The sequence below is a fragment of the Myotis myotis genome, unplaced genomic scaffold (genome assembly GCF_014108235.1).
Source record: "Myotis myotis isolate mMyoMyo1 unplaced genomic scaffold, mMyoMyo1.p scaffold_m19_p_12, whole genome shotgun sequence".
Classification (NCBI taxonomy): Eukaryota; Metazoa; Chordata; class Mammalia; order Chiroptera; family Vespertilionidae; genus Myotis; species Myotis myotis.
The window spans coordinates 73,595,311-73,611,527 of NW_023416316.1; the positions used below are offsets into that span (position 1 = coordinate 73,595,311).

At 49.2% G+C, this 16,217-nt stretch overlaps 1 protein-coding gene across 1 annotated transcript in view; it reads right to left on the bottom strand.

Moving 5' to 3' along the window:
* HSD17B3 (hydroxysteroid 17-beta dehydrogenase 3) overlaps positions 1–10,351 on the bottom strand; it is a 47,132-nt gene extending 36,781 nt beyond the window's left edge. The window contains exon 1 of the mRNA XM_036331418.1: positions 10,189–10,351. Within this exon, the coding sequence (XP_036187311.1) occupies positions 10,189–10,270 (82 nt within the window). The 5' untranslated portion in view covers positions 10,271–10,351. The remainder of the gene's footprint in view (positions 1–10,188) is intronic.
* Between the last annotated feature and the right edge of the window lie 5,866 nt (positions 10,352–16,217).

Genomic DNA, 16,217 nt, shown 5'->3' on the forward strand with positions numbered 1-16,217 from the left:
ACCTTACACCCAGACAGGGGCTAGATTCCAGCAGTCCCAGGAATAAGTCCCATTAGGAGGCAGCAGTTAACCTGCCTGGGACACACCAGACCCAGATTCTATCTTCAAAAGGTGTCTCCACAGAGATCTTTGTTGCCTGCATTTTGTAATACCCTCGCTTCCCAAAAGGGCTCGGAGAAAAATGTTTTCAATAAAGTGAATTAAAATTATTTGGATTTCAGTCTTTTGAAACACCCTGTAACAAAACGGAGGCTCTCTGGGCTTCTGGAAATCGGGAGAGGAGGATGTGGAGCATCTGCAGCATTTATATCTGAATCATCAGAAACTCCCCAAAGAAGACAGTGCAGCTGGTGGGGTCCGCGGACACGCACATGGGTGGTGGGCACAGTCCACTCCAGCTAATCTCCCAGACCCCGTCTTGTTTGCCCAACAATTCTAATTCTACTCATGCTTTCTAGACACCCCCCGTCCTCACCCAACTTAAAATCACCCAAAGGAAGTCCATCTTTGCTCAAAGGAAAAAGATGCAGAATGCCTTTTGAGACACAAACAATAATAAGCAGGAACAACAAAACCCAAGACTGGATCGCTTTCTTTACCTGCCCACTGGCCCATTGACTTCAGGAAAGACTTTGGCAGAACTTTCCAGAAGTGCAGGAAAATACATCTGGAGAATCTCGCCCACTTTACCAGGTAGACCAGGCACACCAGCAGCCCTACGGGAATGAAGACGTGCTCCAGGGCCTCCCCCATGACGGCACCACAGCTCAGGGCTCCAGGCCTCGCAGACCCGACCCGACCCGCTGGGCCTCCTGGGGCGCAGCTGCTGGGGAGGCGGGTCAGGCACCTACTGGAGTCACCGTGTGAGTTCCGCTGTGCGCGGACCTTTCGATTAGAGTAACTTCTTTACACAATCCTCCGATTCACAGGCTTTGTGATAAAGTATTCTTTCTAATATCTTTAGAGCACTGTTGGGCGTTTGTGACCATGGGGGAGCTGGTGAAGGAGTGAAAGGATGTAAAGAAAGATAAAGCGTGGACGAAATGAAAATGGCAGCTCAAGGTTCTCCCCCTGATTTGGAAGCTAAAAAGAATGCAATATCCTGTAAGACGTTTATTCAGCAAATATGTGTGACTGCCTCCCAGGTGGCGTAGCAGTCCATGGCGTTGGGGACACACAATGGAGAGCAAGCCTGGGCCACTGCCTGGGGAGCTGAGAGCCTCGGAGGGGAGACAGATGACATGCAGAGAGCTAACATGCCGGCAGGTATCAGTGCCATAGCAAGGTGCTTCTGAGTGTCCCGTTAGGGTGACTCGTGATCAAATACCCTAGACCAGTGGTCGGCAAACTCATTAGTCAACAGAGCCAAATATCAACAGTACAACGATTGAAATTTCTTTTGAGAGCCAAATTTTTTAAACTTAAACTACATAGGTAGGTACATTGTTATTAACTTAATTAGGGTCCTCCTAAGCTGGCCTTTGCTAAAAACGTCCTCCATCTGATTGAGGTACGTTCGCTGAGGTCGACCCCTTCCAACTCTCCCATCCACACTCGTCTTGTATACTTGTTTCGTCTATCTCCTTTCCGAAAACTGACTTCTGCGCATGGGCCACGAAGTTTCAATCGCACTGTACGTGTGCGCCCGCACATGGTATTTTGTGGAAGAGCCACACTCAAGGGGCCAAAGAGCCGCATGTGGCTCGTGAGCCTCGGTTTGCCGACCACTGACCTAGAGAGAGTGTTCGGGAAGGAATGCGGTAGAGGGGCCCTTGGAGCTGAAATTTGAATGAAAACAAGGAACCGGGAGAGATGAGGGTGCCCCTCCCGCAGGCCGGGCAGCTAGTGCAGATGCAGGGAAATGGGAGAGGCCCATGAGTCCCGGCCGGTGTGCAGAGCACAGGAGAGAAGCGCAGTAGGGCGGGGGCGGGGGGGGGGGGGGGGGGGGGGGGGGGGGGGGGGGGGGGGGGGGGGGGGCGGCAGCCAGAGCCTCTGCGGAGGAGTGGGGCTTCCGTCCAGAAGCAGCAGGAAGCCATTGGAGAGGCTGAGGCCGTGAAGTCCCAGCATCTGAATCCTGCTTTCACAAGGTCACTGGATGCTGAGGCGGAGATAGAGGGTGGGCGTGCCGTCTGCGGCAGGGGAGGGAGACTGCAGCAGTCATCCAAGAAGTGCCCCCATGTCACACTTGTCTGTGATATTACCCAACCTCTTGACTGTGGGGACTCTGTATGCTGAGGACTCCCCCAAATGCACAACCCGGGCTAGTCCTCCAGACTTGCATATCCAACTGCCTGCTTGACACCTCCATTTGGATGCCTCATAACACATCTAAAACCAGTTTCTGATACTGTCTTCAACTGCCAGGCTTGCCTATCTCAAGAGATGGCAACTCATATCTTCCAGTTGTTCACGTGAGAAACCTTGGAGATACCTTTGACTTTTCGCCTTCTCTCCCATCGCACAGCCAAGCTGTCTCCTGTTGGATTTGCTCTGTGTTAGATTGTGCTAAACAACATTGCTGTGAATACTGTTGTATTTGTACTTGCCACACATGTGCAAGTCTCTCTTTCTCTCTCTCTCTCTCTCTCTCTCTCTCTCTCTCTCTCTCTCACACACACACACACACACACACACACACACACACAATAGCTGGTCACACATATTACATATGTACAAGTTCAATTTTACTTCTATTAGTATATCAATCAGACCCACTTAGGAGACACAAACCACATAGCAATGTAAACAGGGACTACACAATATAAAATTATTCACTACTTATAAGGAATTTGCAACTAAAAGGATATAAAAGAGAACGCAAAAAAACACCCAAGGGCTGAAGCAGAAAATCTAAGGAACAAACCAACTTGGGAGGAGGCCTCACTGGGAGAGTGTGGGTGCAGCCACCTGGACGGTGAGGTTCTCTGGTTGCCCTGAGAAGCTGTGCCCAGCGAGGAGGAGGAGGCTGGGTAGCAGAACTGCCGCCTGGGACAGGAAGTCCCCACTGGAATGCTAGCAAAACTTGCAGAAATCACTGGGGCCAGTTCTACTGGGGCTGAACTGGAGGAGAACTAGCATTTATTTTTACACTATTGAGTCATTCGACCTATAAACAGGGCATATCTCTCCTTTTAGTCCTTCTTAATATCTTCAATAAATTTTTATCATTTCTTTTAAAAGTTTTGTACTTATAAAAATTTATATTAAGAAAAATATCAAAAACATACATAAGAGACTAATTTAAAGGACCCCCATCTACAGATATTCTATAATGACATTTCATAATAAAATTTACTATCATTTAATGTCCACTGTTACTTTGTATATACCCACTTTCCCCCCATCCACAGAATGGCAAGGATTCTTTTTTTAATTGAGGTAACATTGGTTTATAACACTATATAAGTTTCAGAGGTACATTATAATTCAACATCTGTATACACTATAGCATGGTCACCACCAAAGGTCCAGTTTCCATCTGTCACCATACACTTGACACCCTTTACCCATTTTGTTCTCCTCCCGACCCCTTCCCCTCTTATAACCACCAATCTGTTGTCTGCATCTATCAATTTGCTTGGTTTGTTTTGTTTTGTTTGTTCATTCCTTTACTTAGCATCATACCATAATGGAGGGAGTGGTAGGTGCATTAACATTACTAAAAGATTCATCAAAATGTTGTTTCTGGCATTAAAGAACAGCCTGCATCCTAAAATACAGAAGTTCATTGCAACCCTTTAAATGACAATTTCCAACTTGAAAAAATTTAAGATCTTTTCTCTACCAGCTATGGAGGATCTCTTAGATGTTGCTCTAAGACAGTGGTTCTCAACCTTCCTAATGCCGCGGCCCTTTAATACAGTTCCTCATGTTGTGGTGACCCCCAACCATAAAATTATTTTTGTTGCTATTTCATAACTGTAATTTTGCTACTGTTATGAATCGCAATGTAAATATCTGATATGTAGGATGTATTTTGTTTCAAATTGAACATAATTAAAGCATAGTGATTAATCACAAAAACAATATGTAATTATATATGTGTTTTCCGATGGTCTTAGGCAACCCCTGTGAAAGGGTCGTTCGACCCCCAAAGGGGTTGCGACCCACAGGTTGAGAACTGCTGCTCTAAGAGAAACTGAGGTAATCTAATGATTGAAGCTTCTTAACTTGAAGGAGCTATGAAGAAAAGGAGACATTCTTTATAACTTTAAATATATCATACTTATATATATACTAGAGGCCCAGTGCATGAATTTGTGCATGGTTGGGGTCCCTCTGGGTGACCTACAGGGATCGGGCCCCAGTGTGCGCCCCAGGCTTGCAGCCCCAGCTCATGCTCCCAGACTTGCAGCCCTGTAGCCCTGCTTGGCACCCCACCGTGGCCTGGTGCTGCCCCCTCATCTGCTCCACCATCCCGCCTGCAGGGCAATCGATGGGGGCTGGGTCCCCTGCCCAGCTCCCTCAGCACCTGGGAGCCGGGCAGCGGGCCCACCCACCTCCGCTGGTCACCATCTGCTGGGCAATCGGGTCCCTGCTCGCACCCACCTTGGCCTGGCACCTCCCACTCACCTGCTCCACCATCCTGCCACAGTCCCACTGTTATCAGGACCATCAGAGCCAGCAGCACCTTCACTGCCACCGCTGCCAGCACCCAGCATGGCGAGTCGCTGATGCCCACCATGTTCCGCACCACCCCCTGGTGGTCAACGCATGTCATAGCAAGTGAACGACCAACCGCCCAAGGGGACAATTTGCACATTAGGCTTTTATTATATAGGATCAGTATGTTATATTGAGAGATGGAATCTAAAAGACCCACAAATAAATAGCATGACCTTCTGAGCCTGAGCTCTTCCTGATATGAAGGCCTAGTAAAGGCAATCACTCTGGGAAGTGACTCCAATGAGCAGGAGTTGGGTTGGCACTGGGAGACTGAACAGGGACAAGATGGAAAGACACAGATGTGTCCCTAAGCTGGTCACTGCTGTGGGTGACTGAGGTTTCGTCCTGAGAAACTGTAGAATGCAGCTCAGACCCTCTGACTTACATAGAGAAGTAGAGTGTGCAGTCTATTGGCTCCCGTGCCCATTGATCGAGCTTGCCCCCTTGGGTATGATCTCCCTCATTTCCAGGTTTGCCCAGATATCAGATGGCCTGTGAGTGCCTGTGGGTGAAGAGGAGCCCTGGAGAGGAAAGTAAGAGATGCCAGTGTTAAAAAAAAAAAAAAAAAAAAAAAAAAAAAAAAAAATCACCTAAGTTTAAAGATCTAGTTGGCTTTATTCAACTATTCAAAAAGGAAGTTTCTAGCAAAGGTTGGATTGTCTCAGGCAAGTTCATCTACCTATGGAAGACAGAAGGGGTCTATCAGACTGACTATCTCACTAGTATTGACCAGGTAACGCGAATTAACTGGTTAAAGATTACATTCTTGGGGAGGCTACAACTGCAATTAGGTTAGGTACGAAGTCTTGGTTTGCTGACTGGGGACCTCGTACAAGTGACTCCCTTGGGATCTATTGTCTCCTTAAAAAATCCCTCTCCCACCTCTTTGATCAGACTCTCAGCCTGAGAGGTGTGATCTAAATTCAAGGGATCCGTGGCCCTCTCAGCTACTGCTCTGTAGTCCCCACAGCTCTTATACCCTCTGTGTGGTATTCACAGGTCATGACTGTAGGCTCACAATTTTTCAGTCAGTCATCCTCTTCCTTCCTTTTCTGGTATTCCCATCTTCAGGAAATCATTTGCTTGGTGGTTAGCAGCTGTGAACATGCATTTAAAGCTTTTGGGAGAATTCAGTACATCAAGGAGGACATTATGATTATTATAAGCAGGTTAATTTCCAACTTTCGGAGTGAACTTCAGAGCCATGGTCCCCAGACCCAAACCATTCAAAATCAAATAAGGAAAAGAAAGACTCCATTGAAGGAGTCACCCTTGTAAGACAAGCGGCTCACTCCGTGATCTTATGTAACTGACTTCAGCTTCCCCCAAGGTGTGAATACAGGCTCAGCAGTTGTGCTGGCTACAGCACAGGCCCTCCATGTTCAGCTAGAAGATAACCAGGGGCTATTTAATTATCAAGAACAACCTTAACTGGAGTCTACAAATTTTTTGTTGTTGGGCAGCTATTGTCTTAGCAGTGGATTCAGCAATATTTTCAAGTTTAAGGAGAGGTTCCTGACCATAACCTCATTTACACTTACTCCTAACCAGGGACATAGGGCCCTGCCAAAGGAAGCAAATCCTGAGTCATGAATGCCTCCTGGAAGGTCTTTTCTAACTCCATAATGTAAATTCAAGGGAATTGACCAATAAAGTATCTCAGTTCATTTGTGAACAGTTTAGGGCACAGATAACCAAAGAGGCATTGCTTGGTTATGTGCCAGCCATCTAGGCATTCATAGGCCCAAGGAGAATGATAATGACCACAGACAAAGAAAACCCCGTTGCGGCACAGCCCTTCCCCTTAAGCTGGCATTGCCAATGAACTCAGTAGCAGGAATTGTTGCATTTGCCCATTCAAGCCACGGGTCGGTTAGGTGTCCAGCGCATTTGGGAAGTCAATCTAACCTGAAATAAAAGTTGTTCTAAATCCCTTGCAAAGATGGGAGCTGCTGGTGAGATCGTTTTGTGATTGGAGGCAGATGTGGTGTAATGACAAGAACATAGGGGTGCACATGAACTAAGACTTAACCTAGGTATTTATGTCGAATTGGTTAAGTACAGGTCTCATTAGAGAAAGGTGAAAACGGGCACTGGGTGTTCTGGCCGTAAAGGTTGACCTTGATAAGAGACTTCTGGGGCTGGAGGAGTGCAGTCATGGTCTGCAGTGACATTGGGGTAAAAGAGAAACAGCTCACAGGGAGTAGCAGGTGTCTTTCGCGTCAGGGATAGGTCAGAGTATCTGATGATGAATCAAGCAGTCTGAAAGGGTGCCCCCTGAACAGTGGCCTGGGGTATACAGGTGAGGACATTATCTCTGTAGGCCAGTGCCAGAGTAAAGGAAGGACAGGGGGAAAGAAACAGTTTCGTGGTTAAACTATAGAGTCCTGATCCAGTAGCTGAGTGGAAGTCAGCTACTTCTCTTTCTTATCAATGTGAGTCCAGGGTCGCCAGCGTCTGTTCAGCACCAGCTGGCAGACGGAGCCTTCAGCTGGAGATGGAGACCCAGGCCAAGAGCCTGCTGGTGTGCGGCAGTGCCCATGGTCAGCAGCACCCGGTACGGTGAGGTCCCCTCCAGTGGGGTCCAGGGCTGTCTTCCTCTGATGGCAGGTCCAGAACACCCAGCCACCAGGCCCCGGACCCTTGACCACCAGGATCCTGAGTCCAAATCTGGAAAAGCTTTTTGACCTGCTGACAGACTTTAGTATAACCCATTAGCCTGACCAGGATAATCAGCAGAGCTGTTACCGATGTACATTGGTCTGCGGGGACGACCGCGTGTGGGGTGAGCTTGTTTCCCTGAGGGGTTACTGCGCACACTCAGCAAGACCCAGGGCAGCCCCTCAGGCTTCCAGCAGCTTCAGCAGGTTTAGAGGTTTTAAGTCCGAGGAGCCCGTTAGTTCTCTCAACCTTGCCTGAGGGTTGAGGGCGAAAGGAACGGGGATAATTCCAAGTATGAAGGCAGAGGTCTGGGCCTGTTTCTGCAGAAGCAGAATAGACTTCGTCCAGGTGTCTCACAACCTTGAAGGTTCTGTGCTGCTGCCTGTGCATGAAAGTCAGCGAGGGCCTTTCTCCAACAGGCAGGCGGGCCTTCCAGTGAGAGCCTGTGTTGGTGACAGTCCTTTCAGAAGGTCAGAGCATCGCTGTCTACTGGTTGACCTTTTTTTTTAAGATTTTTAGAGATAGAGGAAGGGAGGGAGGGAGGGAGGGAGGGAGGGAGGGAGGGAGGGAAGGGAAGGGGAGGGAAACATTGATGGGTTGCCTCCTGAAAGCCACCCATCAGGGATGGAGTCTGCAACTCAGGCATGTGCCCTGAGTGGAAATCAACCTTTTGGTGCACAGGATGACACCCAAACAACCGAGCCACACTGGCCAGGGCACTGGTGCCCATTTTTTATGGGGGTCCTTATAAACATAAGAAAACCCCTTTGTTTCCCTAACGCTCCAAAATCATGGATGACCTCACAGGCACACCAGCGGTCATGACAGTCTCAACATTAACAATGTGTCCTTTGATAACTTGCAAGCTCTGGTAAGAGCATGGAGCTGTGTTGTGGGGCCAATGGAGACTCAGGGAGGTTCCCCCTTCCAAGCAGTTCATATTGGGTAGGGACGCATAACCAGCTTGGAAATTCCCCTTTTCATCTTTCCAGTATGAATCATCAACAAACAGACCTTATTCCCTCCCAGTCCCGGGGCTCGCTTAGCGGGGTAGTGACGTAGCAGGAATGAAAACCCTCCCATGTGTAAGAGCAGATTAGGTGGTGAGGGCAGAGGACCTCTGAGGAGGCTAGTCACCTGCAGAGAAGTGCTGACTCGATTCAGTCAGGAAGACTCCGGACGGCCTGCGGCTTCCACTCACTGTGCCCACACTGAACCTGCAGGCGGCTGGGATGGGGCCAGCAGTGGCATGTGGCTGCTGATGGGCAACAGGCCTGCGTCGGTTGCCATGTTCTCCTGTGAGCCTTCCCAGGGCTTGGTCATGTCTCTCACACACAGATCAGGTGCAAGGTTCTGAACACCTAGGGAAGCTCAGGCAGGCGTTCTGACAGCACGTGTGGGGTCCTATAAAGGCTGCTCAGGTGGGAAAGAGTTGGCCCCTGGACTAAAAGTGTAAGGCCTCAGATTAGAGCGCGCATCTATGGCGTTCACTGCAACATGCCCATGTTTGGTGTGGGAGGAGAGAGGGCTGGGCCATGTGAAGACCACAGAGGACCCAGTAACCAAGCTCCAGTGACCTCTCCCATCACCCGAGTGTGTGTGTGGGGGGGGGGGGGGGCGGGGGACGCGGAGACCAGTGGAAATAAATGCAAAGCAGCGGGTGGAACTGGGAGAAGACACCAAGTCCGGTAAGGCCTCGCCTAGATATGGGCCCCAAGGGAGCCCCACATTCAGGACATAAGATCAGGTCAAAGTGCGAAGACAAACCCCCATTCTGTAAAACTGCTGTTTGGAATTCTCTGCTATTCTTTGGACGGCCTCTATCTAATTCTGGAAAATAACTTGGCTTTCTAGCCTGCTTGAATAATGGGGGAGACAGACTCGGCTGTCTGACCTTGCAGGCCAGAGACTAGACTAGATACACCCAATGCCAGGCCAGGTGCATTTTTTAATTGGATAGAACCGTGTAGTTTTCAAGGCCGCCGCCAGCAAGCACACAAAGGGCTGGCTCTTCTATAAAAAGGGAAGTTCTGCTTGTAGCTTTGCTTAGAATTTCGGTTAATTTCCCTAAGCCCGCCCGGGTGAATACAGTGTAACTCCAAACTCTCAGAGCGCTGTTTGGTTCTTGCCCGGTTTTTCTGTAACAAAAGGTCAAAGAACATCTTGGGGCTAAAAGACAGAAGCAGAAAATTACAGAGAAATGCTACAGCTAGTGCACACGCGGGACGTAATGCTGAACCTCAGACTTTATTAGAAATTCACATCGGAGAGGGCAGGAGGGGGAGGGGTCTTCCCGAGGCTGAGGACCCACGTGGCACAGCGGGGCTGGCGGGGCCCAGGCAGGGGGACCCGGCTCCGGCCGCGGGGGCTGGGCCGCGGGGGAGGGGGGGCCTCGGGGGAGGGGGGGCCGCGGGCGCCGCCTGGAGGGGACGGGAGTCCGGAGTGCGATCCGGTGCCGCCCACGGGAGAGGGTCCCGGAGGGGGTTGGGAGCTGGGCGGCCGCTAAGGGGCGGGACCCGACGGTCGGATAGGACCGTCTAGACACCCCGGGAACGCGGCGGGCGGTCCGGGGCGGGGTCAGAGGTTGCAAGTCTGGGGGTGCATCCGGCCGCCGGCCGAGAGTCGGGGGTCGGGGCCACGGTCACCTGAGCAACACGAAGAACCCGAGGAGGCGGCGGAAGGCGGGCGGGATGAGCCGCGAGGAGGCGACTGCCATCTTGACCAAGGGCGCGGGCAAGAGCCGGTCGCGCACGTGGATGAGCGGCCTGGGGTTTGGGCTGCGGGTGCGGGGCCCGCGCGCGGGGGCAGGGCCGCCGCTGGGTCCGGGCCCCGGGCCTCCGGGTGCCGCGTGCTCCGACTTACCGCCCAGCGTCGCGCCCGCCCGGCCCGCGGGCCCCCGAGGGCGCCTCCCGGCCGCCACAGGCCGCCTCTCCGCCGCCGCCATCCGCCTCCGCCGCCCGGCTGACGCCAGCGAGTCGCAGCGCGGGCGAGAGCGGCCCTTCTCCGCCCGCCAGGAGCTTGGGGATGCGGCGGGGGGCGGGGCTGCGTCTGCCCGGTGTTTTGCATACTGCACCCACAATGCCCCGCGGCTCTAGGACGTGCTTGGACGGTAAAACTAGTCAATAGATGAGGGATTTACGTGATGAAAGATGCCTGAAGTAAGCGCACCTGTACGAGATGTTCTCTGATGTGGCGCTGTAAGAAGCCAGGTCAAATGGAAGCGTAAAGTATATCACTCTAACTGTAAAAGGAATTGCACAGCCGCCTTGAAATACTTGGCGGACAACGCTGGGCACCTGTGCTCTCTGTGCAAATCGCTGCGGGCTCCACCCGATGCCCTGTGGCGTCTCATGTTGCAGCCCTGCGTTGGGCAGGTCCATTGGCCACAGTGGGCCCATTTGGCGTCATAGGGTGTCTCGGTGCCCCGCCTCTCCCCTCACTGGCCAATTTGCCGTTTCGGGGCGGCTTTCTAGCCGGGGTGCCAGGCTCGGAACCAGCAACTGCGCCGGCTGGGGACGGGCCCTTTCACTGAGGAAACGCGGGCGTGAGGGAAGAGTGGTTTGCTGAGCCGGGTTTTTCTTCTCATCTTTCACGCCTGCCTAGTGCTTGGTGCTCATGATGGCTTTTACCAACCCCCACTGTCCCCTGCCGAGGAGTCCCAACGTCAAGTCAAGGATTTTATCCTGTTAAAGGTCTAGGCAAAAGGCAGCAAGGCAGATTATCCCCACGTCCACCCGGCAAGGGAGAAGAGGGTTAGGATACAGGGAGCCACAGCTTTTTCATTAGGGCCTTGGTCGTCTCTCCGACCCAAGACTGCTGCAAAAATTACTTGGCTTTCAGACATGCCTGTTTGGGTTGATCAATGGCCCCTAACTGGATAGAAGCTTCAAGCAGCACAGCTTCTAGTACAATAGTACAAGAACAACTTAAGGCTGGTCCAAGGAATACACCTATTTTAGCAATTAAGAAAAAATCAGGTGGGAGGAGACTTTTGCAAGATCTCCGAGCAATAAAGGCCATGGAGGTTATGGGCCGGCCCCCTTTTATCGGGGCTGCCCTCACTTACTGCTATTCCTCTTAATTATGAACTACTCGTTCTAGATTTAAAGGATTGTTTTTTCACTATGCCTTTGCATCCAGTGTCCACTGGATTTGCATTTAGTGTCCCTGCAATAAACTTTAAGGAGCCAACGAAGAGATACTGCTGAAGTGCTGCCGCAGGGAATGGCTAACAGTCCTGCGCTCTGCCAGGACTTTGTGGATGCAGCGCTCCACCCCAAAAGGCAGCAGCACCCCCAGGCACACATCATCCATTATATGGATGACATCTTGCTGGCTCATGAGAATGTAGACACTCTTCATGAAGCTTTTGCAGACGTACAACACTCTCTCTTAACCATGGGGCTGTGTATTGCACCAGAAAAGGTACAGAAAATGTCTCCTTTTCAATATCTGGGCAGTTTAATTGAAGGACATACTGTGTGTCCTCAACGTTTACAAATTCGGATGGATACATTAAATGATTTTTAAAAATTACTCAGGAACATTACTTGGCTCTGTCCCTCATTAAAATTGACTACTGCAGATTTAGCTCCTTTGATGTTCTTCGAGGAGATTCCTCACCATCTTCTCCCAGACAATTAACTGCTGAAGCTGGTACTGCTTTAACCATAGTAGAAGCCGCCCTTCATGCTGCTCAGCTTGCAAGAGTAGATTTAACTACTCCCTTTCCGGTGTTAATTTTCCCTACTACTCACACTCCCACGGGAGTCATTTTGCAGGACCCAGGAGTAATAGAATGGCTCCATCTGGCCCATTCTCCGACCAAAGTATTAACACCATTTCATGATTTAGTTTCTCAACTCATAGCGAAAGCACGGTACAGACTAGTTCAATTAGTAGGGCAAAAACCTTCCCTCATTATAGTGCCATTTACCACAGCACAGCAGAGTTGGCTATGGCAACACTCTAGTAATTAGCAAACAGCTCTTGCTAACGACCCTGGTCAAATTGGAAATCATTATCCTGCTAATAAGATTTTACAGTTTTTGTCTGTTACAGCTTTTATCTTTCCAAAAATAGTTAAGCAGCAACCTCTCCCCCCAGCACTAACAGTCTTCACTGACGGATCCAGTTCAGGGAAAGCCGCATTTCATAGTGTAGAGTTCTAAAGTAATTCAGGCAAATTACTCCTCTGCACGAGTAGAAATCCAAGCTCTCATTTATGCTGTAGAAAACTTTGCCTCTGAACCTGACAACATCTACAGTGACAGTGCTTATGTAGTTGGAATGGCTATAATTATTGAAACTGCTGCCATTGGGCATACGAATTCTGAAGAGCTATTCCACCTGTTTATCACCTTGCGAAGAGTTATTTGAAAAACGACAGTTTCCATGTTTTATTGGCCATATAAGATCCCATTCTGGCCTTCCGGGTCCCTTGGCTGCAGGTAATGAGGAAGTAGATCGCCTCGTCGCCTCGGTAGAGGAGGTCACTCCATCCTCCATGGCACAGGCCCCGCATGCCCTGCATCATCCAAATGCCTCTGCCTTGCGCAGGGAACTCCATATTTCCCGAGAACAGGCTCGCCAAATTGTTAAGCAATGCCCTCGGTGTGTTATCCACCTCCCTGTGCCAGCATTGGGGGTAAATCCCCGAGGACTTAAACCTAAGAAATCTGGCAAATGGATGTTACTCATGTGCCTGAATTTGGCAGATTCTGGTGGGTCCATGTCTCTACAGACACATGCTCACGTTTCATTTTTGCTACTCCCCAAACAGGGGAAAGTGCAAAGCATGTAATTAACCACTGCCTAGCGGCTTCTCCAGTCATGGGACGGCCCCTAGAGATAAAAACAGATAATGGACCTGCCTGTACTAGCTCCTCCTTTCCGCAGTTTTGCAAGCAATACCAAATTATGCATAAAACAGGAATTCCCTATAATCCCTAGGGACAGGCAATTGTAGAAAGAGCTAATCGAACCTTAAAGACTCAAATATAAAAACAGAAAGGGGGAGAGGGGTATTATCTTACTCTACAGAATCAGTTAAATCATGCCCTTCACACTTTCAATTTTTTAAATGGTGACGATGAGGGTTGCACAGCAGCCGAGAGGCATCAAGCCCTGGTGCCATGGCATCTGCCGGTATGGCATGGTGGGAGGATTTATAAACAGGGCAGTGGAGAGGGCCAGATCCAGTAATGATGTGGGGAAGAGGCCATGTTTGTATCTTTCCAGAAGGGGCTTCTAACCCCACCTGGGTGCCAGAGCAAGCAGTGCGTCACAACCATGGACCTCCTAGGAGAACAGCTCATCCCGCCGTTCAAGAAGCTGAAGATCACACCTCCGGTGATGATGCCAGCTCAGCCACCAGCCCCGAAGGAGAAAAGCAGAAGGCAGCTGGCCAAGGCCACCCAAAAGCTAGTGTCAACTGAAGAAGCTGACCACCGATGCTCGTGGCGAAAGAACAGGGGGTTCAGGTAACCCCCTCCAACCTTTTTGTTGCTATGCTGGCGCTTGTCAGCTGCCAAGTATGTATGGCTGCATCAGAAACTTACTGGACTTATGTTCCAGACCCCCCTGTGGTCAATCCAGCCATCTGGACCGGAGAATCAGTGCCAATGTTTACTAACAACACTAATATGGTCGGGAGGGGGGGGAGCTCCGATAAGCATATAACTCCTGCTTCCCAAGGTGATTATACTTATAATGGCTTCAGTGGGGAGCTCCCTATTTGTTTATCTAAAAGGGGGACTTCAGGATGTTTGCAGCTTGGCCAAGAAAATAAGACGTCCTATGGAGGCACAAACATTGCTAACATTGCAGGCTCTTGGGATATGGGAAAATATGTTCAGACAGTTACTACACTAGGATTTCCTAAGGCCACCCGTGGCTGTCTGATCAGCATCCCCCGCTCCCCTCCTGCCCTAATAGCACCACTACTGAGCTGGGAGCATTTCCTCAATGGCCAGATTGTGCCAGCCCTGTACCAGTGAGACATATTTCTGGCTCTGACGTGTATGTATTGGATTGGTCCCACAGGCTTGATGCTGAACGTCCCCATCACGAGCCTATGTCACCAGGAGGGTTTGTAGGTAACGCCCTGACCACGAAAACAGGAGGTTTGCAGAAAGATCTGTGGCGTTTAGCCGCTGCCCTTGACTTTCTTAATTTTACTGGCTCTTTCTTAGCTACTACTAAAGGAGCTGTTCATCGAGCCCTTGCTATGGCTATGAGCCTGTGTCCAGCCCCCATATGTATTGATAACTGGAAATGTGAACATCACCAGATTGGACACCCATTATGCTGTCCAATGTCATTACTGTAACCTTGCCAGCTGTGTTTCCAGGCATAACCTGAATGAAGATATATTAATTTTAAAGCAGCCTTCTTTTATTATGCTTCCTACCAACATAAGAGGAAAATGGCATCATGATGCAGGCCTTCAGGCATTGCAGGAATTACACAATCAGCTGTCCCAGGAAAAGTGTGCTTTGGGACTTATTATTTTTGATCTTGTTACCCTAGTTGCTGTCACTGCGTCTGCTGTCACTGCATCTCTTGCATTGACGCAAAGCATCCAGAACGCAAAGTTTGTCAATAAATTGGCTCAGAACACCTCGGCTACATTTCATGATCAAGAAGATATAGACAAAAGGCCAGAAACAAAGCTAAATGCTTTGGAAGCTGTAGTGATAGGACTAGGTAATCAATTAGAAAGTATCAAGATTAGACAGCAGCTGCAGTGCCATGCTGCTTTTACATATATTTGTGTGACTTCAGCCGGCTATAACAGTTCTCTATGGGATTGGAATAAAATCAAGATGCACCTACAGGGAATATGGCATCATAATAATATCAGTATAGACCTAGTGCGGCTACACAAACATGTGCAAACCATCCAGAATAGTCATGATGATATTATATCTCAAGCAAAACTAGCAAAAGAATTGCTGGATGATTTAAAAGATTTCATCCATGGAATATATTAAAAAACACCACCTGGTACCTAATTGGATTCCTTTGTGTACTACTACTCTTATCCTGCTTTTTTTCTGTCATCAGCAAGCTCCTGCGATCTCAAGCCCGAAGGCTCCAACTAGATGTCCACAAGCTACATTTAAAAGTGAAAACAGGGGAAATATCAATCACAAAGGGCATTAAAGCACATGAGTATTACTAGAAATACAGATTAGTCCGTTCATCAGGAAGATACAGAGTTCGAACCCTGGGTGACCCATAAAACAGGGCTACATAGGCCTGCATGGAGGGCTGAGAAACACACCATCAGAACTGGCCAACAATTTTTAACTTCTTTTAAAAGTTTTCATTTTTAATTGTATTAGAAATGTGAAATTTAAAAATCAATAGAACAAAAAATTAAAAAATTAGTAGAAAAGCTGAAGAATAAAATTAATGAAATCCTTTCTTTGACAGGAAAGTCAAAGAAATAGAAATTATGAGGGGGGAAAAGCTAATAGGGGATGAATAATAGAAGTTCCAGAAATAATATTACCCGACATCTGAATAATTAGAGTCCCGAAAGAAGAGAGAAAATGGAGGAGGAATGTGAACTTCCTGGGAGGGGCGGCTCCGCTGTGTCCCCCACCACCAGCCTCTCGGTATTTCTGCTCATTTCAGATATAGCTGCCGCCCCTTCCCAGTGCTTTTGTGAACTAGATGGTAACCGTTGATAAATGTGTTTCGTGCTGAAGTTTTTTTTAAATATATTTTTATTGATTTTAGAGAGGAAAGGAGAGGGAGAGAGAGATAGAAACATCAATGATGAGATAGAATCATTGATCAGCTGCCCCCTACTGGGGATTGAGCCTACAACCCAGGCATGTGCCCTTGACGGTAATTGAACCAGCGACCCTTCAGTCTGCAGG